The 27913-nt window shown below is 41.9% G+C and overlaps 1 protein-coding gene and 1 long non-coding RNA gene across 9 annotated transcripts in view; one reads left to right on the forward strand and one right to left on the reverse strand.

Moving 5' to 3' along the window:
* Positions 1-27913, forward strand: part of Zhx3 (zinc fingers and homeoboxes 3) — a 117396-nt gene that overhangs the window by 76287 nt on the left and 13196 nt on the right. For all 7 annotated transcript variants that reach the window (XR_007593390.1, XR_007593391.1, XR_007593393.1 and 4 more), the window contains exon 3: positions 23573-26564. Coding sequence is in view for 3 of the 7 variants with exons in the window: in XM_050151073.1 (XP_050007030.1) it covers positions 23711-26564 (2854 nt within the window). In the remaining 4 variants the exon portion in view is untranslated. The remainder of the gene's footprint in view (positions 1-23572; positions 26565-27913) is intronic.
* Positions 241-12934, reverse strand: LOC126507001 (uncharacterized). Of its 2 annotated transcripts, XR_007593395.1 has the most exons (4): positions 12179-12934; positions 8294-8403; positions 3393-3493; positions 241-601 (listed from the first exon to the last, which is right to left on the reverse strand). It is a non-coding gene; the product is annotated as an uncharacterized lncRNA (long non-coding RNA). The 2 variants fall into 2 exon arrangements; XR_007593394.1 differs by lacking the exon at positions 12179-12934 and having other exon boundaries at positions 8294-11943.

The following is a 27913-nucleotide window of genomic DNA, read 5'->3' on the forward strand; positions in this document are numbered from 1 at the left end:
GAAATTCAGAAAGTTTTCTAAGGAGTTTGGGGGAAAAAAAAAACACTCCTCAGTCTTGTAAGAGATCTACCCCCAAAATCAGCCTTTCTTCTTCTTTCTTTTTATTATTATTTATTTATTTATTAAAGATTTCTGTCTCTTCCCCACCGCCGCCTCCCCTTTCCCTCCCCCTCCCNCCCCTCCCTCGTCAGCCCAAAGAGCAGTCAGGGTTCCCTGCCCTGTGGGAAGTCCAAGGTCCTCCCTGCTTCCCCCAGGTCCAGGAAGGTGAGCATCCAAACAGACTAGGCTCCCACAAAGCCCATCCATGCAGTAGAATCAAAACCCAGCACTATTGTCTTTGGCTTCTCCATCAGCCTCCACCATCAGCCACATTCAGAGAGTCCGGTTTGATCACATGCTCCATCAGTTCCAGTCCAACTGGCCTTGGTGATCTCCCATTAGATAAGTCCCGCCGTCTCAGTGGGTGGACGCACCCCTTGCGGTCCTGACTTCTTTGCTCTTGTTCTCCCTCCTTCTGCTCTTCATATGGACCTTGGGAACTCAGTCCAGTGCTCCATTGTGGGTCTCTGTCTCTATTTCCATCCATCTCCAGATGAAGGTTCTATGGTGATATGCAAGACATTCATCAGTGTGGCTATAGGATAAGGCCACTTCAGGCACCCTCTCCTCTGCTGCCCAAGGAACAAGCTGGGGACATCTCCTTGGACACCTGGGAACCCCTCTAGAGTCAAGTCTCTTGCTACCTTAAAATGGCTCCCTTAATTAAGATATCTACTTCCCTGCTCCCTCACCCACCCCTCCTCCATCCCAACCATCCCATTCCCTCAAGCTCTCCCCATCTTCCCCTTCTCTCTCCCCTTATTCCCACCCCACCCCCACCGCTGTGCTCCCAACCCCTGTCAATAAAGAAGGGGTGGCACATATACACTTTAGAGTTCTACTCAGCAGTGAAAAACAATGACATCTTGAATTTTGCATGCAAATGGATGGAAATAGAAAATACTATCCTGAGTGAGGTATCCCAGACCCAAAAAGATGAACATGGGATGTACTCACTCATAATTGGTTTCTAGCCATAAATAAAGGACATTGAGCCTATAATTCGTGATTCTAGAGAAGCTAAATAAGAAGGAGAACCCAAAGAATAACATATAGTTATCCTCCTGGATATTGGAAGTGGACCAGCCTTTCTTCTGACCTAGATGTTGGGGGACTTGAAACCTGGGACAGTTGTTTGTTAGCTGTGATTAGGGAAGCTACCCTTAGGATATGACTAACAAACTTTCTCCCATATGTGTGCCAGCACCCTCCCTTATTGTGGGCCATCTTAAATTGGGCTTCTTACTTGTGACTCGGAATCCATATGGTGTTTGGTAGATATATAATCTTCAATTTTTAACAGGTCAGTGACTCTAATCATGGAAAAGGAGCCTGGGGACTTGAAGGATTCCACTTTTGCAAGGCACAAATTGTTTGTAAGAATACATTTCTGCAAATTAATGACTTTCCTATATATTTTGATGTTTTTAAAGTTTGATTTTTTTATTTTATTATGAAACAAGATTTTACTCTTAGTCTCCTAAGAGGTGGTATTACAGGTGAGTCTCCACACTTGGCTTTACTTGTTGTTTGATTAATTAAATATAAACTTAGGTAAACCTATCAAACTTAGTTTTTTGTTATGTGTTTTTCACAGAGAACAAAAGTTAATGGCATTATGTAAGTTTTTACCAAAAAAAGTTCATTATTTACTGTTTTACCAATATTTAGTATTCTCCATCAATAATTCTTAGCTCCCCCACCCTTTGTGCAAAATAGCTTTTTTTCTCCACAGAGCCCAAATTTTGATGCCTTACCAGCCAAGGCTGCCTGGACACACAAGAAGTGATCTAGTTGAACTCTTTTCATTGTATCCCTATTAATAAAGTACTGCTAAGTTTGAGGAAAGACTTACAAGACAGCCTTGAACTCTCAACATGTTCAAAACAAAATAGAAAAACCTTATCAACTCTGCTATTTCATGTCAGCAGTGACAAAGGCTTGCTGAGCTCCACACTGTCCTGGCCTGTGTGCTGCTTCTAGAATGCCAACTGGAAGGCCAGGCCAAGGTGGCCAGCTGGTCATGGAACACTTATTCTAAGACTGGGCAGTCCCTTTCTTGTGACATTGGAGTCAGAAACAAAATGGGCTTGCTGCCATCTATTCAAGTAGTGAGTGACCTATTTTTACAGTAATTGAGTTGGGTTTCTTTTTTCTCTCAGGAGGTAGGACTCTCACATTCTTTTGAGTGCTCAAGAAGACACTTCCCTGCTAACCTCTTTGGCTTGGTGTTTTTCACTTTAACCTAGGTCACTCTGAACTGAAAAGAGTAATATCTGTCCCTTCTCTTCACTTGGAGGGTGGAAGATAGCTTATGAATATAAAATAGAGTGCTAGGAAAAATTTTAGCCAAAAGCAGGATAGATGCTTCTGAGAAAGAGCAAAGCAGGCCAACTAGACAGCGGGTGGTGTCTGGTTCACAGGTGCTCCTGAAACCCTAGTCACATGTGTCAGCTATGACTTAGCTTAGCCTTCAAGCTTTGCTTGAGCTCCATATGTATAGTGTGATGGAGGCATAAAACTTCATGCAAATCTTGTTGGGGAGGAAGTTTATACTGGAAAGTCAGAGGCAGGGTTGTCAGTGCAACAGAAACAGAGGACAGGCCTGGGATGAGGCTGCTGGTTGGGCCACAGAAGTATGTTAGAGAAATTCCTCCCCAGCCATGCTGTGTGCTTGCAGCTATTCTCTATCCCTGCCTGGCTTGCTGCTGAGGAACCAGAGCCTGTCTAGGTCACGATTGTTACGTTGCTTGACTCTTAGGCATATGCTGTGCTACTTGCAAGTTCGTGTTCTCCAGGTCCTTTTTTAATGACCCCTCCCAGGAAATGGCTGGATAGGGCAAAGTGTGTTGCATGGTTCCATTCTCCCGAAGGTGAGTAGCTGTTTTTAAACCTTGGTGATTTTACACCTAGAATAAAACATATTCCTCTCTCTTGCCTGTATAACTCCTTGTCATTCATTTGAGTTTGTTCTTTTAGGATGTGAACTCTGCCTGATATCCTGAGGGACACCTTGCTAATTGTTCTCTAGTATTTCCATTGCTTTTTCCTTTTTCATTAGCCTATAGAACTATGAGCTTCTCTTTTGACCTGCATCTGTCTCCCTCACAAAACTGTGACTATGTCATTTAGGACACATCATCTTCTTGGTAAGGTGAGTCACATGAAAGAAGTGTGTATGTCATGAAAATGAACTTCCCATCTGATACCAAGATGACTAAAGATATGGAGAGGAATGTAAGAGATTCTTTTTTAGGAGCTGGAGAGATGGCTTAGCAGTTAATAGTACTTACTGCTCTTCCAGAAGATCTGGGTTCAATTCCCAACACAGACATGGCTCCTAACAGCCTCCTGTAACTCCAATTCCAGGGGATCCAACACTCTCTTCTGGCTTCTATGGGTACCAGGCATGAATGTGGTCACATACATACATGCAGACAAAAAACTCAAACACATAAAATAAAAATAAGCATTTTTTAAAAAAATAGTTCTTTACGTCTCATTCATCTTGAGAAAGAGTCTATGTATCCCAGAGTGACCTTGAACGGATGATTCTTTAGCCTCAGTCTCCCAGTTGCTAGCATTAAAGATATAAACCACTTCATGTAGTTTGCAGAAGGTTATTGGCTTATTTTGGGGCATTTTGAGCTGGCTGAATGTCTCTTGTACTTAAAAATAGAAAAAAAAGTTACGGGAAAAGTTTTGGAGCATATAGCTCAGGAAGATGTAAACATAACCTATTGGTATTTGTGATACAGGAAGTAGTCAGTTGTTTTGTTTTATGTCAGTTTGATAGAATCTAGAGTCATTTGGGAAGGGGGACTCTTGATTGAGAAAAACACTTCTATATGATTGGCCTATAGACAAATCAGGCATTTTCTTAGTGATTAGTGTGGGCAATGCCACCCTTGGGCAGGTCCTGGATGACTTAAGAAAGCAGTCTGAGCAATCCATGAGGAACAAGCTAGTAAGCAGCACTCCTCCATAGCTTCTGCTTTGGTTCCTACCTTGTTTGAGTTCTTGCCCTGACTTCTATCAGTGATGGACTGTTACCTGGAAGTGTAAGATGGCATAAACCCTTTCCTTCCCAAATTGATTTTGGACATGGTGTTTTATCACAGCAATAAAAACCCTAACTAAGGCAGAAAACGATCCCAGGTTGTAGGGTATTTATGTAATAGACATTATCATATGTTTTTGGGAAGATTGTGGTAGCACACAGAAAGTAGTAAGGAAGGGCTGGGTTATACCCAGCAGAACAGGGGAATGTGGTCTCATTACTTTTGTATGTGATAAATATACTTTGAAATGCTGGCAAAGTCATTATTTGGCAGATGGTATTATCAGACCTCAACATTTGGAATGTTCATGTGCCAACTTTGGTACCACTGATATATCAAAGTCTTTTAATACAGCATTCAAAAGATGATGGGGGTGATATCAGTTTTTACTAAGTTTGGGAGTTGAGGTTGCCTTTGTTGTACTTCCTACTTCCCAAGGAAGTACATAGTTAGTGCTTGATAATGGAAGATACAGTGATAAATGGATCCTATTAGTAACTTTGTACATTTGTCTAAGTTTTGTCATAGTTTGTATCTCAGATTTTGAGAAGTACAATTTCAAGAATGTTCCTTGATTGTAGGACAGTTATGTACACCAGAGGGTGCTGTGCTTCAATGTTCATACCTTCTTTTTCATTTTTATGGTTGTTTGTTAACATGTTTTGAGGAGTAGCCAGTTGAGAATTTGCTCTCAACCAAGAACTGCCTGAACACACCCTTCTCTTTTGCTGCTTTCCAGCCTAATAAAGGGGTTCAGAAATGCCACACTCCACACTCCCTGGGTCTGTTTCACTGTATTTCAGTTCTTAACTGTCAGGTTCTTTGTTAAAACTAGAAAACTTTTTTTTGTTGTTGTTACAGCTTAAGTACTTTTCAATATTCTTTCTTTGGTGGAAATGGAGACCATCTGGTTACTGTCGTCTGTGTAATAACAATGATTGAAATGGTTATTAAGTCACTCTTCGGCCTTTTCTCTTGTCTAGGCGAAGTTGTCTCTGTTCCTCTGGCCATGGCCCATAAATCTCATTTTCTAACCCTTTAATCATGTTGGTGGCTTTCTGTGGAAACTACATCAAAGGCTCATTTGAGTGCCTCTTTCTGGTAGGGAAGGCCATCAGCATTTAATGGATATCGAATGTGGTTTTAGTCATCTTGTTTCCATGGCTAGTCCCCTTGTTTCCAAGTCAGTTCCAGTGTGCTGACTGTTAGAGTCTATTTTCTCTATCTCTTCACTGTAACACATTTTAAGTACTTTTGATTAAGGTATTGATTGGATTGAAATGTTAGTTAATAGACTTTGCAGTTTAGCCTGTTACTTTTGAGAGCCTTTTCTGTCTGTTTTGACTTTTATCTTATGAGATGATAATCCTGTCTTCAATTTTAGTCACTGTTGACTTAGCATCTGTGAGGGTATACTGTGTGCTCTATGCTAGAGATTGGGGATGGAAAAAAGTGAATAAAATGTAGGGTTGGACTTCAAGGACCTGGTAATCTGGAAGTAAAGCTAGGTGGCACATGCTTAAAATTTACGCTGGATATGCTGTAAGAGATGGTTTAAGGGCAGTAGAAATTTGAAAACCTTCATTGAACATGTCCTGTTTGAATTGGATTTTAGTAAATTAAAGAAGATGCTACTTCAGGTAAAGGCAAAGAGGCCAGCACTTTCAGGAAGCAGAGGCTTAAATGTGACAGGTTTGTATTTGAGTGACTATTGGAGAGGCAGGAAAATGGCATTCTGAAAAATTTCCCACATCAAGTCAAAGAGCATCCAACCAAAGCATAACATAAGATGAATATATCGTTTTAAATGTTTTAAGAGGATCTAGAGAGATTGATCAACAGTTAAGAGTGCTTGCTATTCTTGAAGAGAACCCATTTTGGGTAACTTAGCTATAACTACAGCTTCAGTAGATCCAGTATGCCTCTCTAGTCTCCATGGGCACTGCATTCATGTACATACCCCACCCCCATACACACATGGGCATATAATGAAAATTAATAATTAAAAGTCTTTTTGAAAGATATATTTTAAAGTAAAAATTAATATGAACTATATGCCATAAAAAGACCTGAGAAGGCCAGGCAGTAGTGGCACATGCCTTTAACCCCAGCATTTGGGAGGCAGAAGCAGGTGGATCCAGTGAGTTCAAGGCCAGCCTGGTCTACAAAGTGAGTTCCAGGACAGCCAGGGCTGTTACATGGATAAACCATGTCTGGAAAACAAAAATAAAAACAGAAGACCTGAGGGGAATCTTACTTGCATATTAGCCAGAGAACCCAATCTGAAGAGCCCACAATCTCTATGACAGGAAAGGATAAATAGGTAGACACAGCATAATACTGGAATAGTGAATACAGTAAATTTACCCAAACTCATAGAGTATGCAAGTAGACCCTGGTGTGAAGTGCAGGGTCTGTGTGATCATCAGTTATAGCACATGCACTGTTGTGGTGGAGGATACTCATAGGCATTGTATGGATAGGATAGATATAGATATAGATAGATAGATAGATAGATAGATAGATAGATAGATAGATAGATAGATAGATATAGATATAGGAGAAACCACTGTACTGTCTCCTTAATTTTGCTGTGAATCTATAGCTCTAAGATTAGGGCTAGAGCTCAATGGTAGAGTACTTTCTTAGCATGTGTGAGGCCCTGGGTTTAATTCTAAGTACTGAAAAAAATAAGTGGAGCCATGTAGGTAGAGACTGCTAGTTCGTTTCCCGGCTGCCCAGACCCAAATAATAACACAAAACTATATTAATTACAACACTGTTTGGCCTATTACCTTAGCTTCTTATTAAGTAACTCTTACACCTTAAATTAACCCATTTCTGTTAATCTATGTATCTGCACAAGGCTGTGACTTCCTGTTAAGATTCCTGATGCATCTGTCTCCTTCAACAGTACATGACCTCTCCTGAGTCTGCCTACTTTCTCTATACATATCTCTGTTTAGATTTCAACCAATGAAAGCAACACATATATAGAAGGACATCCAACATCAGCGCCAGAACCAGGGTGGAATACATCTGTAATCCCAGTACTCAGAAGATGGAGGCAGGAGCATCAGGAGTCTAAAGTCACCCTTGACTATAGTAAATTCAAGGCCACCTTAGGTTACATGAAAGCTTGTCTGAGAAAAACAGACAAACCCAAACAAAATAGATCTGGGTAAAGTGGCACATACCTATAATCTAATACTGAGGCGGGGAAGTTGCAAGTTCCTGGGATGCATAGTAACATTCTGTCTCAAAAAGAAAAAAGAAAAGGAAAAAGAAAAAAAAGTGTGTGTGAGAAAGAGAAAGGAAAAAAATAACATGGAAGAAAAAAGGAAAAAGCCTAATAAGTTAATATTAATAATATGTATTATGGGCTGGTGAGATATCTCAGTAGGTAACAGTGCTTGTCACATAAACCTGAAGACCTAAATTCAACCCCTGGAACCCACGGTGGAAAGGCAGAGCCAAGTCCTGAAAGTAGTGTTCTGATACTCCCATAGAAGCACATCTCTTCTTTTACAAATATGCATGTGCACATGTGCAAATACACACAATACAAATACAAACAATAAATAATTATGTATTTAACCATATCTATTAACATTATTTTAATATGTAATTGATACAACTTCTTAGATATTTTGTTCTTTGTACTAAGTTTTTGAAGTATTGTCTGTATTTTACACTTATAGAAATCTGAATTGACACAGACTATATTTCAAGTCTGCTTGGTAGGCATATGAACATTTATATTCATGGCTGCTATGTTGAAGAGGTTCTGAAACCTGACCTTGCCCCACTCAAAAGCCTCACTAGCCATAGTGGTTTTCTTTTTTCTTTCTTTCTTTCTTTCTTTCTTTCTTTCTTTCTTTCTTTCTTTCTTTCTTTCTTTCTTTCTTTCTTTCTTTCTTTTTTTCAAGACAGGGTTTTTCTGTAGCTTATGGAGCCTGTCCTGGAACTAGCTCTTGTAGACCAGGATGGCCTCGAACTCACAGAGATCCACCTGCCTCTGCCTCCCAAGTGCTGGGATTAAAGGTGTGCGCCACCACCGCCCGGCTTGCCATAGTGGTTTTCTTTCTATAAGTTCTGTAATGACAAGTCAGCAGAAGGGAAAGAGAACTTACAATCAGTTTATCCTACAGTGTTCCAGCTGCTTTCCACATTGCCTGTGACTCCAGTTTAGAGCATCTCCAGCAGAAATAGAATGGAAGCCATATGTGTGGTTTTAAGTGTTCTAGGGGTTACATTGAAAAAGTAAAAGAAAACAGACAAAATTAATTTCAAGCATTATTTAATTTATTTAAAATAGTATTTCAGTGTGTGTTCAATATTAAAATTGTTAATGAAAATGGTATAGATTAATGTAACAAAATAGCCCAGAAATTACCTATTACACACACAGATGAACTTTAACCAGTTCTTTTCAATGGAACAAGGAAAATCTTTTCAACAAATGATGCTGGGAAAACTGGGTATCCCTATGCAGGCAGATAAAGCTGGACACTTAGGCCATATGTAAAAAATGAATGCAGTGTGGATCAAAGACCAAAATGAAAAATTAAAACTATAAGACACTTTAAATGGTTTACAAGGAAAATACATATAACATTAGATTAGGCAATGATTTCTTATTTATGATACTAAAAGAATAAACAAAAGGTGATTAAACAGACAAATTGAACTACATCAGAACCTCAAGTTCTCCTTATCAAGGGACATATTGAGGAGATTGAAAAGTCAGTGCATGGAGTGATAGACTGAACCCTGCACTGTGAGCCAAGGTCAACCTCCTGAAGGTGCTTTTGTCACAGCAATTAGATCAGTAAACAATCCACTTCCTGAAGTTGTTTATCAGAAATGATAAAACTGATTAATGCAGCACATAGGGAAAGAAGGGAGCAGGGTAAGTGATGTGGAAGTGATGCAGAGATCTCTTGCTGGACGTCTGGATGGATTGTACAGTGGTCTGAATGTTTGTGTCCCCAAAAGCTATGCACTGAAACCCTAACTCCCAGTGTAGGACGAGGAAGTAGAGCCATTGGAAGTCCAGCAGGCCCTGGAGACAGAAGCCTAGTGAGTAGGATTGGTCCTTTTCAAAAAGGCCCCACACACTCTTCCTTTGACTCTTCTCACATGAAGTCACAACGAGATGATGACTGTGAGAAAGCAAGCAGGCTCTCACCAGATAGTGTGATTTCAAATTGATCTCGATGTTTCCAAAGCTGGGAGAAATTAGTTTCTATTTATACACCACCTGCCCTATGACATCGTTGTTGCAGCAACCCAAACTGACTGCAACAGATAGTGAGAGTGAAGTAAAGATCCAGGCTCTAGAAATGAAGCCTTCTGTTCAGTTTCTTAGAGGAGTAAGTACCCAGGTCAGAGTGGAACCTATGAATGGTAGGTGGAAATGGTGGAGCCAGTGTTTTTTTTAAGTCACCTGGATCTGGAAAGACTCCAAGTCGTGGTATGGGTAAGGTTGCATAAGTATGGGTCTTAACATCCCCTGGGTTCTAAGGGTCCTTAATGACTTCAGAGACTCAGATTTAAGCTGCAGAAGAGTTGTTGGGAAGAGCCTCTTGACTGGTCTCCTAGGAGCAAGACGTTTGATCAGAATGGGAAAAGGGAACAGTTCCTACAGCGAGCAAGAGGCTGAGTAGGGAAGTTAAATAAATGGGCCTGTGGCTAGCTAGCTGACTGAGTCTATAGGAGAGAGGAAGGAGAGAAGAGGGTCATTTAAGGGAATGTTTTCTGAGAGTTAAGTAATATTTTAAGTAAAGTTAGTTAATGCTTTGCTTAAGGTTATCATTGAAACAGTAACAAACCAATATGCCTTTTACTTAAAGGCAGATAAACAAATAGAACTTCTGCCAGATTTGTAAAGAAGACATAATATTTTTAAGGTTTATATATGTTTTTTATGTTGGCCCAAATGCCTGAATACTCATCACGTGCATGCCTGATAATGAGGAGGCCAGATGCTAGAGTCAGATCCCCAAGAACTAGAGTTAAAATACAGGCGGTGTGAGCTGCCATCGGGGTGCTGGGAACCAAACCCAGGTCCCCGGTCCCCTACAAGAGCAGCCAGTGCTCTTAACCACTGAGCCATTTCCCCTACCCCTTACATAAAAATTTAAAACATACAATTAAGAGAAATTTTTTAGAAGCTATTTTTTTTTCTCAGAGAGAGTATCACTGTATAGCCCAGGGTAGCCTCGAACTATTGATCCTCCTGCCTGTCCTCCAAAATTCTGGGGTTACATGTGGGGCCACTGTGCCCAGTAGAAACTTGTGATTGAGGCACCTTCAATGTCAGAGAACGGAAATAAGTGCATGCTACTTTGATGAGGAAGTTAACTCATCCATCCACTGGGTGAGTGTGTGTGAGTGTGCATGTGTGTGTATCTGTGTGAACTCATCCTCAACACTGTCTCTAGATTCTTGTTGAATGAGTGTGTATTTGTGTTTGTGCATGTGCCAGTATGTGTATACTCATGTAGGACAATGGTTGAGATGGGAGTATGTATGCTTCATTAGTTGTTGGAGTCTTAGATTTTTGATCCTTTCTTAGTAAGGATTACTATTGCTGTGATAAAGCACTATGACCAAATACCACTTGGGGAGGGAAGGGTTTGCTTGGCTCGCACTTCCACATCATAGTCCATCACTGAAGGAAATCAGGGCTGGAGGCAGGAACTGATGCAGAGGCCATGGAGCAGAGCTGCTTACTGACTTGTTCAACCTGCTTTCTTATATAACCCAGAACCAGCAGCCGAGGGATGGCCCTGTCTCAGATAGTGACTACTCATGAGTCCTAACAGAGGAGCTGGGAGTTGGGCATTGTAGCTCAATGGAAAAGCACTTGCCTTCCACTTGCAAAGCCTTGTGTTCTATTTCCAGCACTGGGGCATAGACTGGAACATGCAGAAGTGAACCATCTGGGTATGTGGGGAAGCATATTCCAGGCAAAAGTACCAGCTGGCATTCAGATGTTGCAATGGTAGTAGTGGTAGAGGGAGAACAGGAAATGAACAGGCGAAGGAGCTGTTGGGGTAGGGTGGGGTACTATGGTGTTAAAATTTCTCTGAGACAGGCAATGCCATAGGAAGACAATAAATACAGCACTGACAGGATCTGTCCCATGTTCAGTTTAGCATGGCTCTACTGGCGGTACTGAGAATAAACTAGGAAAAGTCAGAGGCAACACAGGGACATCCATCAGGGTTTGAAAGTAGTCCAGGCAGGAGATGACAGTGGCTGGCATCAGGCTGGGAGAAATGGAGACTATGAGGGGTAGCTGGGTTCTTGAAACACTTGAAAGTACAGGGTATGTGTGCTGTATCTACATGGATGGAAACCGAGACTTCAACTTAGTGACTAGGAAGATGGTATTACTATTAACCAAAACATATGTGGAACTAGTAAGTGCAATGCAAAATGCAAAAGGATATTTGGGCTGCTGATAATGGGCTTCTGTTCTAGGGGTAAACTAGATTGAGCTGGTTTCCTCACTGTGTTTGAGGGAGCTAATGGGCCAGACTGCTAATGAGCAGGGAGGCTGTGAAATGCCAGTGTCCCCAGTGAAAAGATTCTAATCTTTGCCAAAACCCTCTCAACCCCACAGAAAAAATGTAGGAGTGGGGTAAGACTTACGGGGTTGAGGTGGGACTGGGAGCAAGTCTAGGGTAGCAAAGAGGCCAGTGTCCAGGGCTCGTTCCATGGAGGTGTGAGAAAGCCGCTTTCAGAGCTAATGTGTTACCGGGAAACAGACTTGAATCCTAAATTTTGTTTCAAATACAAAAGTAAATTGCTTTATTAAATTTAAACTAAAAATTTTAAAAAGCATTATAAGTGGTTCTGGATGTGGTTTTACTTCTGAAATTACATTTGTTTTGTTTTAATTGAATTTTTCCAGTGTAGGCCACATAGTTTACAGGCTAAATAGCTTGTAGACTGGCATGCTTACAAGAACCTCTGAAGAACATTCATTTAGAAGAATAAAAACCCACCTTGGCTCACCCTGCAGATTCAGTGTCCCTCCTTCTACTTCCAGGCTTAGTCTCATTGATGACTCTCTTCATTGACCTTATTATAAAGTTCACATGATCAGACACATAATGCTTCATTTCGTCACCAAGTGAGGAAAACAGAATTATCTGCTTCTCTTTTGCTTGTTTGGGAAAACCTGAGACATCTTATGTTGTATTCAGTGGGAAAGGGCTTCAGAAACAGGCATTCTCACCCACTCTTTGTAAGATCCCCCAAACAAAAATAGAAGTTCTCTCCTTTATTCAACTCAGCCACTCTGCATCTAGGAACACATTCTATTGATAAGTCCACACATATATTAAGCATATAATACACGATCAGCCCTAGGACAGCAATAGATGAGAAACAACCTAAGCACTCACTAGTTAAATCAACTATAGCATATCTAGATAGTGGAATAATACACACTTGTAAAAATAACAGGGAGTACATTCTATACTGCCATGAACTAACCTTCAGGAGATGTCCTGATATGTTTTAAATACAAATACAACTCTGTGTTTGTGTGTGCATGTGTGCATGTGCATGTACACTTAAAATCATGAGAAACAAGTCAGTGTTTGCTCCTGGTTTGAAGATAAAGTAGTAAGACCTAGAAAACCTTGCCCTCATGAACTTTCTTTTGAACATTATAAATATTCTTTGAATTCAAAACAAAAAAGTTAAGTTTAACTAAATTCTAAAATGACACATTTCCCAGAAACTATTAGTTGTTACAAATAACAAATAAGAAAGTAATAGGGGGCCTGGTGTAAGATGGCTCAGTGGTTAAGAGCACTAACTGTTCTTCCAGAGGACCCAGGTTCAATACCCAGCACCCACACGGCAGCTCACAACCATCTGTAACTCCAGTTCCAGGGGATCTGAAACCTTCACACCAATGCACATAAAAGAAAGTTAAATAAATTAAAAAGGAAAGTAATCGGGTAGTGGGGTCCAGCCCAAGGCCATTCCAGATATGTGACGGAGATGGGAACTAGGTGGGGCTCCTTTACATCTCAAATATCAACTCTGTCAAACTTTTGGAATAGCTTCTGTAGTGCTGTGCATGGGTACTGCCCCTAAGGATGCAATACCCAAACATAACCTTTGCCTCCAAGTTAAAGCCATAGCTCTAAGGAGGCTCGGGAGCACCCAGTGTGGAGGAAAGGATCAATGTGCAAAGACTGACTGCCATCAGAGCTATATTCCCACAAGACCTTCTCTGCAGTGTCTTGTGTCACCAGGGCTCAGAGCTTATTCCAGCTGTGATGTTTGCTGTCTTAGTTGATCTCCCCTTGTAGGTGCAGAATAAGTTATCTGTTTACTACATGTCCAACAAGCTCTTTCTGTATTTGACTTATCTCACTCTTTAGTAACTGTCTTTACAGTGTAAGCACCCTCGGTTCATTTTGCAGTCTCTCAGGAGACCAGGTCTTTGAGCACATACTATCACCAAGTGGTATCCTCAGTCCTTTGAGCACATTCAAATTTGTGCACATCTTTTCAGAATGTGGCAATAGAAACGAAAAAAAGCACTCAAGATGCAGCCCAACCAGAAGAGAATTTAATGGGAATTGTGTTTGCCATTTTGCAACTCCTATGACTACTCCCCATATCTATGTCAAATTTCCGTTTCATTTTTCCCTCCCAGAGGAGAAATATGGGGTGAAGTGACCCATTAAGCTAAGGAACCCCTGCTGGACTGAGCAGACTGGGATTATCTTATCATAAGGCCATTTGGGTATTCAGGCATACATTTCTAACACTTCTGGACTTTCTGCCTTTTTCTCTCTTTGATTTCTACCATGTTCACAATGCCTGACATATAGCGATAGTCTTTCGTTATTAAATACATGGATAAATTGGATCTAGGAATAGGGTTAGGAATTCTAATTACAGTGCTATCTGTATTGGCTCATAATATAATTCATATCAGAATCTAGTTTGAGCAGATGAAAATTACATGCAATCTGCACCTTGATCATCTTACCAATACTACTAACAAGGAATTTACTTAGGTACAAAAACTACTGACCTTCTTGTGTCTGAATCATTTCACTCAGCTATCTCAGGGTTCCTCTGTGTTGCAATACTATATCGTAGTGCCATTCCTTTTAAAGAATAAATAATATTTCACTTTCTATATCCATCACTTTTATTTTTATTTTATTTTATTCCTTTGTCAGTAGACATTAGGTTGTGTCTGACTCTTGGCACCTGTGAACAATGCAGACGTGAGAGTTCACCAGGGAGCAAACCTATGCTTCTCCTTAGTCCTCCCTCCCCAGTCCTGTGACCTAGTGGATCAGCACCTGCAGGTGTTGTCAGCTAGCCTTGTCTTTTAGTTCTTGTCATTAAACCAGCTCCCACTCAAGCTTGCTCCCAAGTTCTTCCTAATGTCATTTGGGTTCTCTTCTTTTTAAGTGAACTCAACGGGCCAAATTTTAAATTTATTCTACTTGTCAAAAAGGAAAGGTAGCTATTGAGCCTTTTAATGTCTTCTCTATTGATAAAGCTCCAGGTCCATCATCCAAAAGAGGGCACTGCTCCAGGCCTGAGCACGGGGAAAAATTGTAAGAGCCCAGGGTTCAGCCTGGAAATGAAGGCCTAAGACACTTAAATAAATGTTCACTTCTTGAGTGGTACTTTGAATGCTGTCAGTATCTTATCGGGAAGTTACTGTTGTCTCTTGATAGCCAGTATTAAATGCCACTCAATAGATTGATCACCCTTACGACTTAAGAGCCAGGATAAGTCTACAAAATCCACTCTGATCTTATGCCAAACTATTGGGACCAACTATACCTTATCGATAAAGTTCCACATTTCGCAGAACTCTTCAGGATCACAGTTATGTTCAGTTTACTGGCCTGGGAGGCAGCAGAACAAGGAGGCACTGAGAGTCAAATAAAGCATTTTGGGGCTGCTGTGTGCAGTTGGTTCTATCTTTGAGGAACCTTAGAGCAGTGAAGTGGCTTAAGGGGGAGGAGGAGGAAGAAGCCTCAGCACCTAAGCCTCTGTTAGGCTACAAAGCAATAAAACCAGTCAAAACCCACAAAAGTAGGATTGACTACATAGGTACTGTACTGGCTAGTTTTATATGAATTTGTCATAAGCTAGAGTCATCAGACAAAAGAGAGCCTCAACCAAGAACTTGCCTCTGTAAGAATGGGTTATAGCAAAGCCCGTAGCGCATTTTCTTAATAAGTGATTGATGGGGAGGGCCCAATCCATTGTGGGTGGTACTATTCCTGGGCTGGTGATCCTGGGTTCTGTAAGAAAGCAGGCTGAGCAAGCCATGAAGAGCAAGCCAGTGAGCAGTACTCTCCATAGCCTTTGCATTAGCTCCTGCTTCCAGGTTCCTGCCCAGTTTGAGTTCCTGTCATGACTTTCTTCAGTGATGGACAATGATGTGCAAGTGTGAACCAAACAAACCCTTCCCTCCTCAAGTAGCATTTGGTCATGGTGTTTCAACAATAATAACACTAAGGTACCCTTTAATGCTTTTTTAAAAAGAAAAGTAGAAGAGAGAAAAAGTAAAAAAATGACAAAAAGGAAAAAAAGGAATGACTATTACCCCCAAACCCACTGGAATAATTAATTCAGTTTGTAAAATCTTTGAGCCACCTGGAAGAAAATATAAAAATAATGGGACTATATTTGCTGTTTAATAGAACTCGGGGTAAATGCAGCTTAAAAGGAAAATGGATTTAGAATGAAGATCTGCTGTGATAGGCAGGCATATCCTATCCCCCTTCGTGCTTAGTAGCCTCTCAGTGTTAAAAGAGGGTTGGAGCAGTAATAATCCCCTGAAGGAAAGGAAAGAGAGAGAGAGAGAGAGAGAGAGAGAGAGAGAGAGAGGAGAGAGAGAGAGGAGAGAGAGAGAATCATGGTTGGTTTTTTTTTTTTTTTCCTCGAGACAGGGTTTCTCTAGCTTTTTGGTTCCTGTCCTGAAACTAGCTCTTGTAGACCAGGCTGGCCTCGAACTCACAGAGATCCGCCTGCCTCTGCCTCCCCAGTGCTGGGATTAAAGGCGTGCGCCACCACCGACTGGCAAGTATCATGTTTTTTAAATCGTGGAATTGTCATTAACTTGGTTTTCTTGGTAGTGTGGAAAATCCCCAGAAAATGATAGTCGATTTGTGTAGGGTTGGCTTGGGCAGTGGGAAGGTGAGTAGTGGTATCTGGTTGTCATGGCTAAAATTAGTAATTTCCAGGAAAGGAAAGATAAACATTTAAAACAAAACTGTTTTTAGAAGTTGATATAAAGGCTTTGCTTAATCATACAAATTTTTATGTCAGGTTTTTAAATTTTATTTATTTTTTGTTTTGTTTTTTGAGGCAGAGTTTCTCTGTGTAATAGCCCTGACTGTCCTGGAACTCACTCTGTAGACCAGGCTGGCCTTGAACTCACAGAGATCTGCCTGTCTCTGCCTCCTGAGTGTTGGGATTAAAGGCGTGTGCCATCATTGCCCAGCTCAATTTTTATTTTTATTATGAAAATATGAGATATATGCAGAACATAACAAAAAGAGCATACAAAGTCATGGATTCCATTTTGTGTTGGCCAACTATTCTTGAGTGTGGGGCCTTTCTGTAGTGTGGTTGATAGATCCAGTGTCACTCCACTAGAGAATGCTCAGTTTTCCATCTTCCAGCAGGTATCAATTGCAAACAGCTTCTTGGTTAAGGGTGGGATTTTGTGTTCACTCCCCCTTTACTGTGCTGGGATTTTTGTCTGACTTGAATTTGTGCTGAGACCTGGCTGTCTTGAAACTCCCTATGTAGAGACCAGGCTGGCCTCAAACTCCCAGAAATCACCTGCCGCCTCCTCCTAAGTGCTGGGATTAAAGGTATGTATTACCACACCCAGCCAGCAGTATCATTTTGATGAGCTGATTTTTGTTTGGTTAAAAAGGAAGGATCATCTATCTCTTGTCTAAGCCATCTTGTCTAAGAAAAGGGAAAATATATGCTCTATAGAAGTTTCTACAGATGAAAGTGCAGGAAGCAGGACTCTAGAGCAAACCCTCTAGTGTTTACAGCTCCCACAGACACCTGCAGCTGCTGTTTCTCTTTGCAAGGCAGGTAAACGAAGGCCCATGAAAGCCTAGAAGGCAATGAAGGATCTTGACTTAAGACATAGGATTGTTTCTTTTCATGAACAGTTGGACTTCTTTTTCTTTTACTTTATCTTATGTTTTACAAGTGTCTTGAGATAGACCCTTGAATTTTATCCAGTGTTTATAGCTGTAGTTTACAGTGCTAGCCACTGCTAACCAATGACCACCAACAATCATGCTGAGTCTCCCTGTAACCTAGGGCCTGAAGAGATGGCTCAGTGGCTAAGAGTGCTTGTTACTCTTTGAGAGGACCCAACATTGGTTCTCAGCATTTACATCAGATGGCTCACAACCTCCTATAACTCCAGCTCTGGGTATCCACAGTCCTCTTCTGTTCTCTTTGGGCACCCACACACATATATGTGTATACACAGAGACACAGAGATACATACACAGGTTAAACAAAATAATAAAAGCCCATGTGCATAAAATATATTTGTTAGCCTTTCTGTTGCTCTGACAAAAGTCTGAAATAAATAGCTTAAAAGAAAGGAAACATTGGCTTCTTTGACTCATGTGTTCACTTCAAGGAGATACAGTGAAGCACAGACACTCACATCCTGTGGCCAGACATCAGAAGAGAGTATCTGCTGTTGGCTGGTTTCTCTGTTTGCCTGTGGGATGGCACTTTTGGGATCAGACATTCAGGGATTTTCTTGTATTAATTAAGGTAATTCAGTCCCTTGAAAGTATCCATTAATATTGATCATTTAGTAACTTAATGACCCCTTCATCTGTTATAATATCTTTATAATATGCCTCTTTAGTCATTCAGTTTTAAATTTCAGTTTCTAGTTAAAAACAAACCCCTTTTACTGTTCTGTCTCAAAAATATAAAGCTGTTCTTTACCTTCTTCTCTCTCTCTCTCTCTCTCTCTCTCTCTCTCTCTCTCTCTCTCTCTCTCTCTCTCTCTTTTTAACAGAACTTGCCTCAAGTTTATTTGTAAAAGCAGCATAAGGTCCTGAACATCTGCAAATACTGTGTAGGTGTTCACACCAGTCCATCTGTCTTCACATTGGCAAACTGAGACCTTTTTTATGGGGCCTTCACAGGGGCCTGGGCACCTTTGGGAGCCTAAGCTGCAGCTGAGGCCTCTGCCTTGGCTTGAACCTTGGGCTTTGTTTTTTGGAGCCTACGACCCCTGGCCATGTAGCTTCTAATCCACTTCCCAAGCTTGCGGTGAGCAATTAAAGCCAGACGGGTGAGTTTGCAGCTGGGGCCCTTTGGCACCTTGGGCTTCACCACCTGGGGCTTCACCAGGGCCTTGATGGCCTCCACAAGTACACTCATGGCCTTTGCATTATTTGCCTGCATCTTCTTCAGGCCTTTCTTGTTGTGCTTCTTGGCAAAGCGCATGTTCCTCAGGAACTTGGGGTCAACCCCCTTGAGAGATTCGTATCTTTGTGACCGGGGTTTCTTGATGCCGTTTCTGTGCCATTTCCGGGACTGGTTGTGTGTGGTGTGGTTCTTGGACTTGGCCATGGCTGGACGGTAATCGGCGGCTCCCGAAGCGCCTGTGACTGGAAGAGCTTTACCTTTTCTCTTAAAAGGACAATTCTGATTCAGTTTGTCAAATTCCATGAAGAATTCTTAGGACATTTCTCTCCAACACTTTTAAAAATAAAGTGTTGAACAAAGAGAAAAAATTGAAAGACATAGGGAAAGCATCCACATACTCATCACCTAGATTTGTCTGGTGATATCTTGACTGTGGTTATAGTCCACTGAAATCCAACATTGCTCTGGAAAGTTCTGCTATCACTATAGTTCTGAATCTTTAATTACAGGTATAAGCTTTGGCTCTTACTAGGTTTCCTTTTTTGTTTTTATTAAAGCTTTGTGCTTATTGTTAAAGTTTTAGAGCTTTGATTGTTAATGTAAATGAACTTTCCCTCCATTTCTCTAATCAGTCATTTCTGTCATGTGGGAAAATTTATGATTTATGTGTATTGATAATGTATTTAATCATCTTACTCAAATTTCTTATTGGGTAAAACGTTTGTCATGCAAGCATGAAGACCAGAGTTCAGATTCCCAAAATCCACATGAAAGCTAGGTGTCTGTGGCAACAGCCTGTAATCACATCATACAGGAGGTAGAGACAGTATTCCTGGAGCAAGCTGGCTAGCCAGACTAGCCAAAACAGCAATCTCCAGGTTCAGCAAGGAACCCTGCCTCAGTATATAAAGGTAGAATGTTAACAATGAAGACATGTGATGCCAACCTTGGGAGTTCACACACACCTGCACACACACACACACACACACACACACACACGCTCATGCACCTGCCCCTACTTGTACTATTGCTCTGATTTTTTAAATAAAATGCTGGAGACATTATTTACCTGCTACTCAATGAAACCCAGTAGTCCCCATCACAAAGAGCAGCACTGGCCCTGTGCTTTTGCATTTGTGTCATGGAGACAAGGTCCTGCATTACCTGCTACTGAATTCTGCTGGCTGTCTGGGCTTGTAGTGAGCCCAAGCTCTCTTCTAGCTGGTGGTGTATCTTCCAGTTGATGGACCTCCATCTTTCTTTCACTTAGTATAATGTTTTCAGGTTTATTATGTTTCAGTATGCATTAAACCTCTCCCCTGCCAGGTATCATGGCAAATACATAAGAGGATGAGACAGAATCATGAGTTTGATTCCAGCCCAACTATATAGAAAAATCATGCTTCAAAAGAGTAAAACAAAATCCAGAAAAATGCCAATCACTTTTATGGCATAAAAATATTCTACTAGCTGGAGGTTTCACCCACTGACCCGTTTATCAGTTACCATTAGGAAGGATGCCACAGTAAGCGGATAGTAAAGTTGTGTGTGCTTTTGTGCAGGCAGTCCATTCTCTATTACATGTGTCCAGGAGTGTAACTGCTGGATAAATTTAGCAACTATATATGTAGCTTTTTAAGAATTGCCAAAATCTTTTGTTCAAAGTAGCTACACCATTTTACGTTACATTTTTTTTACGTTAGTAACAGGGAACATTCCAGTTTCTTCCCATTCTTCCCAGTATTTGTTCTCTGCAGTGTGGCTGCAGTTGTTCTGGCTCAGTATAGGGATCTCACTGTAGCTTTCATTTATGTTCCTCAGCTCCCAATGATGATGAGCACTTTTATTTTATTATTAGTTTTCTTTTTGTTTTTTTGAGACAGGGCCTCACTCTGTAGCTCTGGTTGTCCTGAAACTCACTTTGTAGATCAGACAGACTTTGAACTCATAGAGACCCACCTGCCTCTGCTTCCCAAGTGCTGGGATTAAAGATGTGCACCACCATGTTTGCCAATGCTGAGTGGTGTGGAAAGTCTTTCTATGTTTTGCTTTTATTGATTAATGAATAAAGCTGTTTCAGTCAGTGGCTTAGCAGAGCAGAGTTAGGCAGGAAAACTAAACTAAATGCTGGGGGAAAAGGTGGAGTGAGCGAGAAGCCATGGAGCCACCACCAGAGGACGCCTCTCCTGGAGCTTGCCAAAACTTTGCCGATAGGCCATGACCTCATGGCAATACACAGATTAATAAAAATGGGTTAGTTTGGGATATAAGAGGTAGCTAAAAGTATGCTTAAGCTATTGGCCAAAGAGTATATATAAATAATATAGTTTCTGTGTGATTATTTCGAGTCAGGGCGGTCAGGAAATGAATGAACAGCCTCCAACAACATTGAGCTCTTTTAAATTACTTACTCTTCATTTGTTTGTCTTTGGGGGAAAGTCTGACCAAATCCTTTATTCATTTTTAACTAGACTGTCATTTTCTTAAGTTGTAAAATATCTTCATATATATTCCAGGTATATCTTATCAGATATATTCTTTTCAAAGCTCCTCACGAATGTCAGAAAGCGTTCTAACACTATCCTCATTTCCAGCCACACCTTGTAACTTTACTGACAGTGACCATTGAAGTCCATTTTTACTTTGGTGAATCTCAGTTGATCTGTTGTTTTCTTCTTTTACTTGCGCTTTGATTCTGTCTGAGGCCTTCCATGACTTATCCAAAAAGCTGATGTGCTCACTAGAGAAGCATAATTGTGTGTCATAATTATTTTTGGCACTTAGTTAAAGCACTTTAGAGTATTTGCTAATTATATTTAAAAGAAATTAGAAATTATGTACTATATAAATAAGCTAATAAACCTATTTATGGGCACTTACCCTCAGGAAATAACTTATGGAAGGAAAAATACTTTGTATGAGCTGAGATCTTCTTGTACAGTGACTCCCTAGGAATTGGCAGTTGAAGTTCATGTGACACTAAACAGGATTCAGTTAAGTCCATTGTAGCACATTACTAGACTGTTAGCAAACATTTTAATTATGAAAGCCATACAGTGAAAATATGTGTGATAGTATGAGTAAAAGGAAATACATATATTTGTTGATTGAAAATGTGTATATTTAGACACAGACAAATATTGAATTATTATTAGGTAGTATTATTTCTTAAACTCCATGTACTATTGATATAATTGTAATTAAATTCATTAACTTTGTTCCTGACATTGGTAGGTTGGTAGTGGAAACAGTGACAAGGGTTAGACCTGGGTATGTGTTTATTTTATCACAGCCTTTTTAATTTTCTTTACTTTTATCATCATGATCATCAGGCTAGATTTAGCAGCCAAAAAAATAGTTCATTATCTTTGTTTAATAAGAATTTGAATCAAGATGTTTAAATTTTAACTACATTTTATATCAAATCCAAACACTGATACTAGTTTTGATTTTATATAAGAATCTATATATATATGCGCCAGACTTTTAGAAATAAAATGTAATATAGATGTAAGCTAGGAATCAGTAGGAAGAGAAAGCACTTGGAAACAAGAGAGTGCACACCAGAGACAGGATGTGGCTCCTCAAGAGGAGGCCTTGATGGCAGATTCTGTTAACAAACAGGGCAGGGTGACAGAGACACCTTCTCAGGGTGTCTCCTGAAATAACACTATAGTTACTTTACATGTAAGTAAGCCCTCTGTTTAACTTCAAGCACATCAAAGATTAATAGTAGGGTTTTTTTTTTGTTTTGTTTTGTTTTGATTTTTTGGGGGGGATTTTTTTTTTTAACATGAAAAAAGGCCTGGTCTACAAAATTTGAGTTCCATCCAGGACAGTCAAGGCTACACAGATAATTCCTGTCTCAAAAAAACCCAAACCAACCAAACAAACAAAGAACAAAAGAAATAAAAATGAAAAATACAAAACAGGGAAGTACATTCTTGTGAGTAACTACATGAATCTAAGAGGAGGCCTCTCTTTTATTTGCTGCACCCAAACTGAGTATGTGGGTATCCTGACCCCTCTGATCCTTGAATTCACCTAAGTGACAATGCCCTAGGTACATGGAGGAACCACAGCTTTGGTTGGGAATCCAGGTGGTAGAAAAGGCAAGGCCTGAATGAAACTGACTTGGTCTTTGGTCCTAGTTTGAAGGAGACAGAGGCATTTTCATGTTCTTGTATGTGGGAAGACTATGAAAAGAAAAATCCTTGTTGGCTTAAATGTTTAAACAAGAATTACAATGGGTCTTTTGTTCTCAGTCCAAAATGGTCAGAATTAATTTTTAGATACAAAGAGGGTGGTTTTCCTCCTCTCCCCCCTTTTTTATAAACTGAGTTACTGAATGCAAAAGGGAACAAAAGAAACAAAAATTATATAATGTAAGCTTATCAAATGATACAGAACAACCCAGCTCATTCTTAGCACGGCTTCCAAGGAATGTTGGTGAGGAGTGAGGCTGCTTTTTGGTTCCTGGCTGCTCAGCCCCGAAATAATCCCAGAGGAACTATATTACTTAAATCACTGCTTGACCCATTCACTGTAGCTTCTTATTAGCTAACTCTTACATCTTAATTTAACCCATGTTTGTTAATCTGTGTATCTCCATGTGACTGTGGTTTACAGGGAAAAGTTTCTGCATCTATCTCCGGCAGGGCTATATGGCTTCTCTCTAACTCCACCTTTCTTTCTCCCCACATTCAGTTTAGTTTTTCCCACCTACCTAAGTTATGCCCTGCTATAGGTCCAAAGCAGTTTCTTTATTCATTAACGGTAATCACAGCACACAGAGGAGACTCTCACATCAAGGAACTCCTGCCTTAGAACTCACAGCTAAGAAGCACATGCATGAGCTTCTTGTGAAAAGACCCATAAGATAGTAAACGAGCAGTGGGTATATGAGTGGTGACCTGAGAAAGAGAGTCACAGACTGCAAGATCTTTATCATAGTTTTTCTTTCTCCTCAGGCTTAACAAGGAAAAGAAGCTTTCTGCAAATAACTGATAAAGCCACCTTTAGAAGCACTTCTCAGGCCCTCATGAAGTAGCTGAAATTTGTACTGCAAGGCCCTGCTTGCCTGCTGATCACCCAGAGTGATTGTCACCATGGCCAGTAAGAGGAAGTCCACCACCCCATGCATGATCCCAGTTAAGACCGTGGTGCTGCAAGGTGCCAGCACAGAGGCCCAGCCTGTGGAAACTTTGCCTGAAGGTCCCCAGAAGGAACTTCCCTCAGAGGCCCCTGATGCCAGCAGCGAGGCAGCTCCAAACTCCAGCATCACTGATGCCTCTACCCTGGCAAATGGGCACCGGAGCACTTTGGATGGCTATGTGTATTCCTGTAAAGACTGTGACTTCAGGTCCCAGGACATGACCCAGTTTGTAGGGCATATGAACTCAGAGCACACAGACTTTAATAAAGACCCACATTTTATATGTACAGGGTGCAGTTTCCTGGCAAAAACCCCTGAGGGGCTTTCCTTACACAATGCCAAGTGTCACTCAGGGGAAGCCAGCTTTTTGTGGAATGTGACCAGGCCAGACAATCATGTAGTGGTGGAACAGAATGTCCCTGAGAACACTAGCACATCTGACCTAGCAAGTGAGTCTACTACTGATGGGACTGATGGACAGGCTGAAATCATTATTACCAAGACACCAATCATGAAGATAATGAAAGGCAAAGCTGAAGCCAAGAAAATTCATATGCTTAAAGAAAATGCTCCCAATCAGCCTGTGGGTGAGGCCTTGCCAAAGCCATTGGCTGGGGAGGCAGAGGTTAAAGAGGGGGACCACACTTTCACCAATGGGGCAGCTCCAGTCAGCCAGGCACCTGCTAGCTCCTCAAAGCCCACTCATGCTGCCAATGGGCCCCTGATAGGAACAGTGCCAGTACTGCCAGCTGGTATAGCACAATTCCTCTCCCTCCAGCAGCAGCCCCCAGTACATGCCCAGCACCATACCCACCAGCCCCTGCCCACATCCAAGGCCCTTCCGAAAGTCATGATCCCCCTGAGCAGCATCCCAACATACAATGCAGCTATGGACTCCAACAGCTTTCTGAAGAACTCCTTCCACAAATTCCCCTACCCAACCAAAGCTGAGCTCTGTTACTTGACTGTAGTGACCAAGTATCCAGAAGAACAGCTTAAGATCTGGTTCACAGCCCAGAGGCTGAAGCAGGGAATCAGCTGGTCTCCTGAGGAGATTGAAGATGCCCGGAAAAAGATGTTCAATACAGTCATCCAGTCTGTGCCTCAACCCACTATCACAGTGCTAAATACCCCCCTTGTTGCCAGTACCGGCAATGTACAGCATCTCATCCAGGCCACTCTCCCAGGCCATGTTGTGGGACAGCCAGAGGGCACAGCAGGGGGCCTCCTGGTCACTCAGCCATTGATGGCCAATGGGTTACAGGCATCAAGCTCGTCTCTCCCTCTGACAACTGCATCTGTTCCCAAGCCATCTGTGGCACCCATCAACACTGTGTGTTCAAATACAGCATCAGCTGTAAAGGTAGTCAATGCAGCCCAGTCACTCCTCACAGCATGCCCCAGCATAACTTCCCAAGCCTTCCTTGATGCAAGCATCTACAAAAACAAGAAGTCTCACGAACAGCTGTCAGCCCTTAAAGGAAGCTTCTGTCGGAACCAGTTCCCTGGGCAGAGTGAAGTAGAGCACCTGACCAAAGTGACAGGCCTCAGTACCAGAGAGGTGCGGAAGTGGTTCAGTGACCGGAGATACCACTGCCGGAACCTTAAGGGCTCCAGGGCCATGATGCCTGGAGAGCATGGCCCCGTTCTCATTGACTCTGTGCCAGAGGTGCCCTTTTCCCTGCCATCCAAAGTTCCGGAAGTGACCTGTATCCCAACAGCAACCTCACTAGCAAGCCACCCTGCCACCAAACGACAGTCTTGGCACCAGACCCCAGACTTCACGCCAACCAAATACAAAGAGAGAGCCCCAGAGCAGCTGCGAGTCCTGGAGAGTAGCTTTGCACAAAACCCGCTTCCCCCTGAGGAAGAGCTGGACCGCCTGAGAAGTGAAACCAAAATGACCCGAAGGGAAATTGACGGCTGGTTCTCAGAGAGGCGGAAAAAAGTAAATGCTGAGGAGACCAAGAAGGCTGATGGGCAGGTACCTCAGGAGGAGGAGGGTGCTGAGGATGAGGGTGGAGACGAAGAGCTGGCCAGTGAGCTGAGGGTTCCTGGTGAAAATGGCTCTCCTGAAATGTTTCTTAGCCATACCTTGGCAGAGCGGAAGGTCAGCCCCATCAAAATCAACCTCAAGAACCTGCGGGTCACTGAAGCCAGTGGCAAGAATGAGCTTCCAGGGCTGGGTGTCTGTGAGCCCGAGGAAGATGGCTTGAACAAGCTAGTAGAACAGCCACCAGGCAAAGTGAGCTACAAAAAGACAGCACAGCAACGCCACTTGCTACGGCAGCTCTTTGTCCAGACACAGTGGCCAAGCAACCAGGACTATGACTCTATCATGGCCCAAACAGGACTGCCCCGGCCAGAGGTGGTACGCTGGTTCGGAGATAGCAGGTATGCCCTGAAGAATGGCCAGCTCAAGTGGTACGAAGACTATAAGAGGGGCAACTTCCCACCAGGTCTGCTCATCATTGCCCCTGGCAACCGAGAGCTGCTGCAAGATTATTACTTGACACACAAGATGCTGTGTGAGGAAGACTTGCAGACCCTCTGTGACAAGACCCAGATGAGTGCCCAGCAGGTCAAGCAATGGTTTGCTGAGAAAATGGGTGAAGAGACCAGGGCTGTGGCAGATACAAGCAGTGAGGACAAGGGCCCTGGTACTGGAGAGCCTGTGGCAGTTCATAGAGTGCCGGGTGATGCCTATTCAGAGATGGCTGAGAACAGTGAATCATGGGAGCCAAGTGCTCCTGAGGCCAGCTCAGAGCTCTTTGACACTTCAAGTCCCCAGACTGGACGTCAGCTCGGTAAGGGGCTCGTGGGATCCATGCATGACCTTCCTCTGAATCTGAAGGAGGGTGCAGGCACAGAGTGGGTACATACAGGTGGCAGGTACTGTTGCCTCAAGGCTACCGGCAACCAGATTAATTCCTGAAGAGTGAGTCCAGGGATCAGCTGGCAGTAGAAGCCATAGAAGTAAAAGGCTGAGAACGGAACTTTTGTTTTGGTTCCTGTGTTTATTTGTGGTGGTGTTTTTTATTTAAATCAGTGCAGGGGAGAGACATAATTAACTTAAAAGGACTCACACTTTTTTAGCCATTTCTTAGCATTGATTAAGATGTCATCTGAGTCACAAAGATCCCGGTCACTATGTGGAAGACAGGGTTAGGAGTTCAGAGGAAATTTAACTCAAATTGGCAAACAGAAGAGAATCTTTAATGGTTTCATTTATATGCATGTGTACGTGGTACCCAAAAAAGTCAGAAGAGGGCATTGGATCCCCTGGAATTGGGGTTACAGGTGATTCTGTCTTGCCATGTAGATTCTGGGAATCAAACCAGGGTCTTTTGCAATAGCAGCAAATGCCCTTGGCTGATGATTAGTCTCTGGCCCCACAGAGTGCTCTTTGTTTCCTAATGAAAACCTTATCTTAGGTTTGTGTTGTCTGTCCTGATGTGGAAGAAGTGTTTATCATAATGGAAAATCACCTTCTGTTTTAAGAGATAGGAAATCCAAAGCTTGAATTTCACCCTTTGGCTTTTCTGGATGGTGGTGTTTTAGTATTCAGAAGTAGCATTAGATATTAAGACACAGTTGTGAAGGTCACATCTTCGGGTTGTGATTTCCTATATTTTTGGTTCCTTCACTATCCCTTCGCATTTGTCTCCTGATGAAATGCCCCATCCCAGAGCAGCCAGAACAAGTAGTCTGGAGGGAAGAGTGCTCAGAAGCTGATGTAGCCTGGCCAGCTGGGGCAGGAGGGCCATGGTGACGAGGAAGTGTCTGTGGGATTGGACAGCTGTGCAGCTGGTCCTGGAGACTGCTGCTTCTGTGTGGGGCCCAACCAAGTACAACACTCTGCCCTGAGATCCTGGGGTATTTCCTGGACAGTTTGCATTGTTTGCATACAATGCATGGACATTTTTGTTTGCTTTAATCTAGGAACAGGGGTATGTATGTGTGCATAATCAAAACCAAATGGGGTCCCAAACCAAACTGTTTCCAGTGCTTTCCTGCCTCAGATAGTCAGACAAAGAGTAAGTACAGAGAAAGCCAATATAGCTTTATTATGATGAGAGCAAATACTTTGAATGAAATATTTACGACAGATAAGGATATTATATGTTGCTAAAATGTCTGATACAAGTTTTAGCAG

This window comes from Alexandromys fortis, unplaced genomic scaffold (genome assembly GCF_014885135.2).
Source record: "Alexandromys fortis isolate MF-2015 unplaced genomic scaffold, M_Fortis_MF-2015_v1.1 scaffold_27, whole genome shotgun sequence".
Classification (NCBI taxonomy): domain Eukaryota; kingdom Metazoa; phylum Chordata; class Mammalia; order Rodentia; family Cricetidae; genus Alexandromys; species Alexandromys fortis.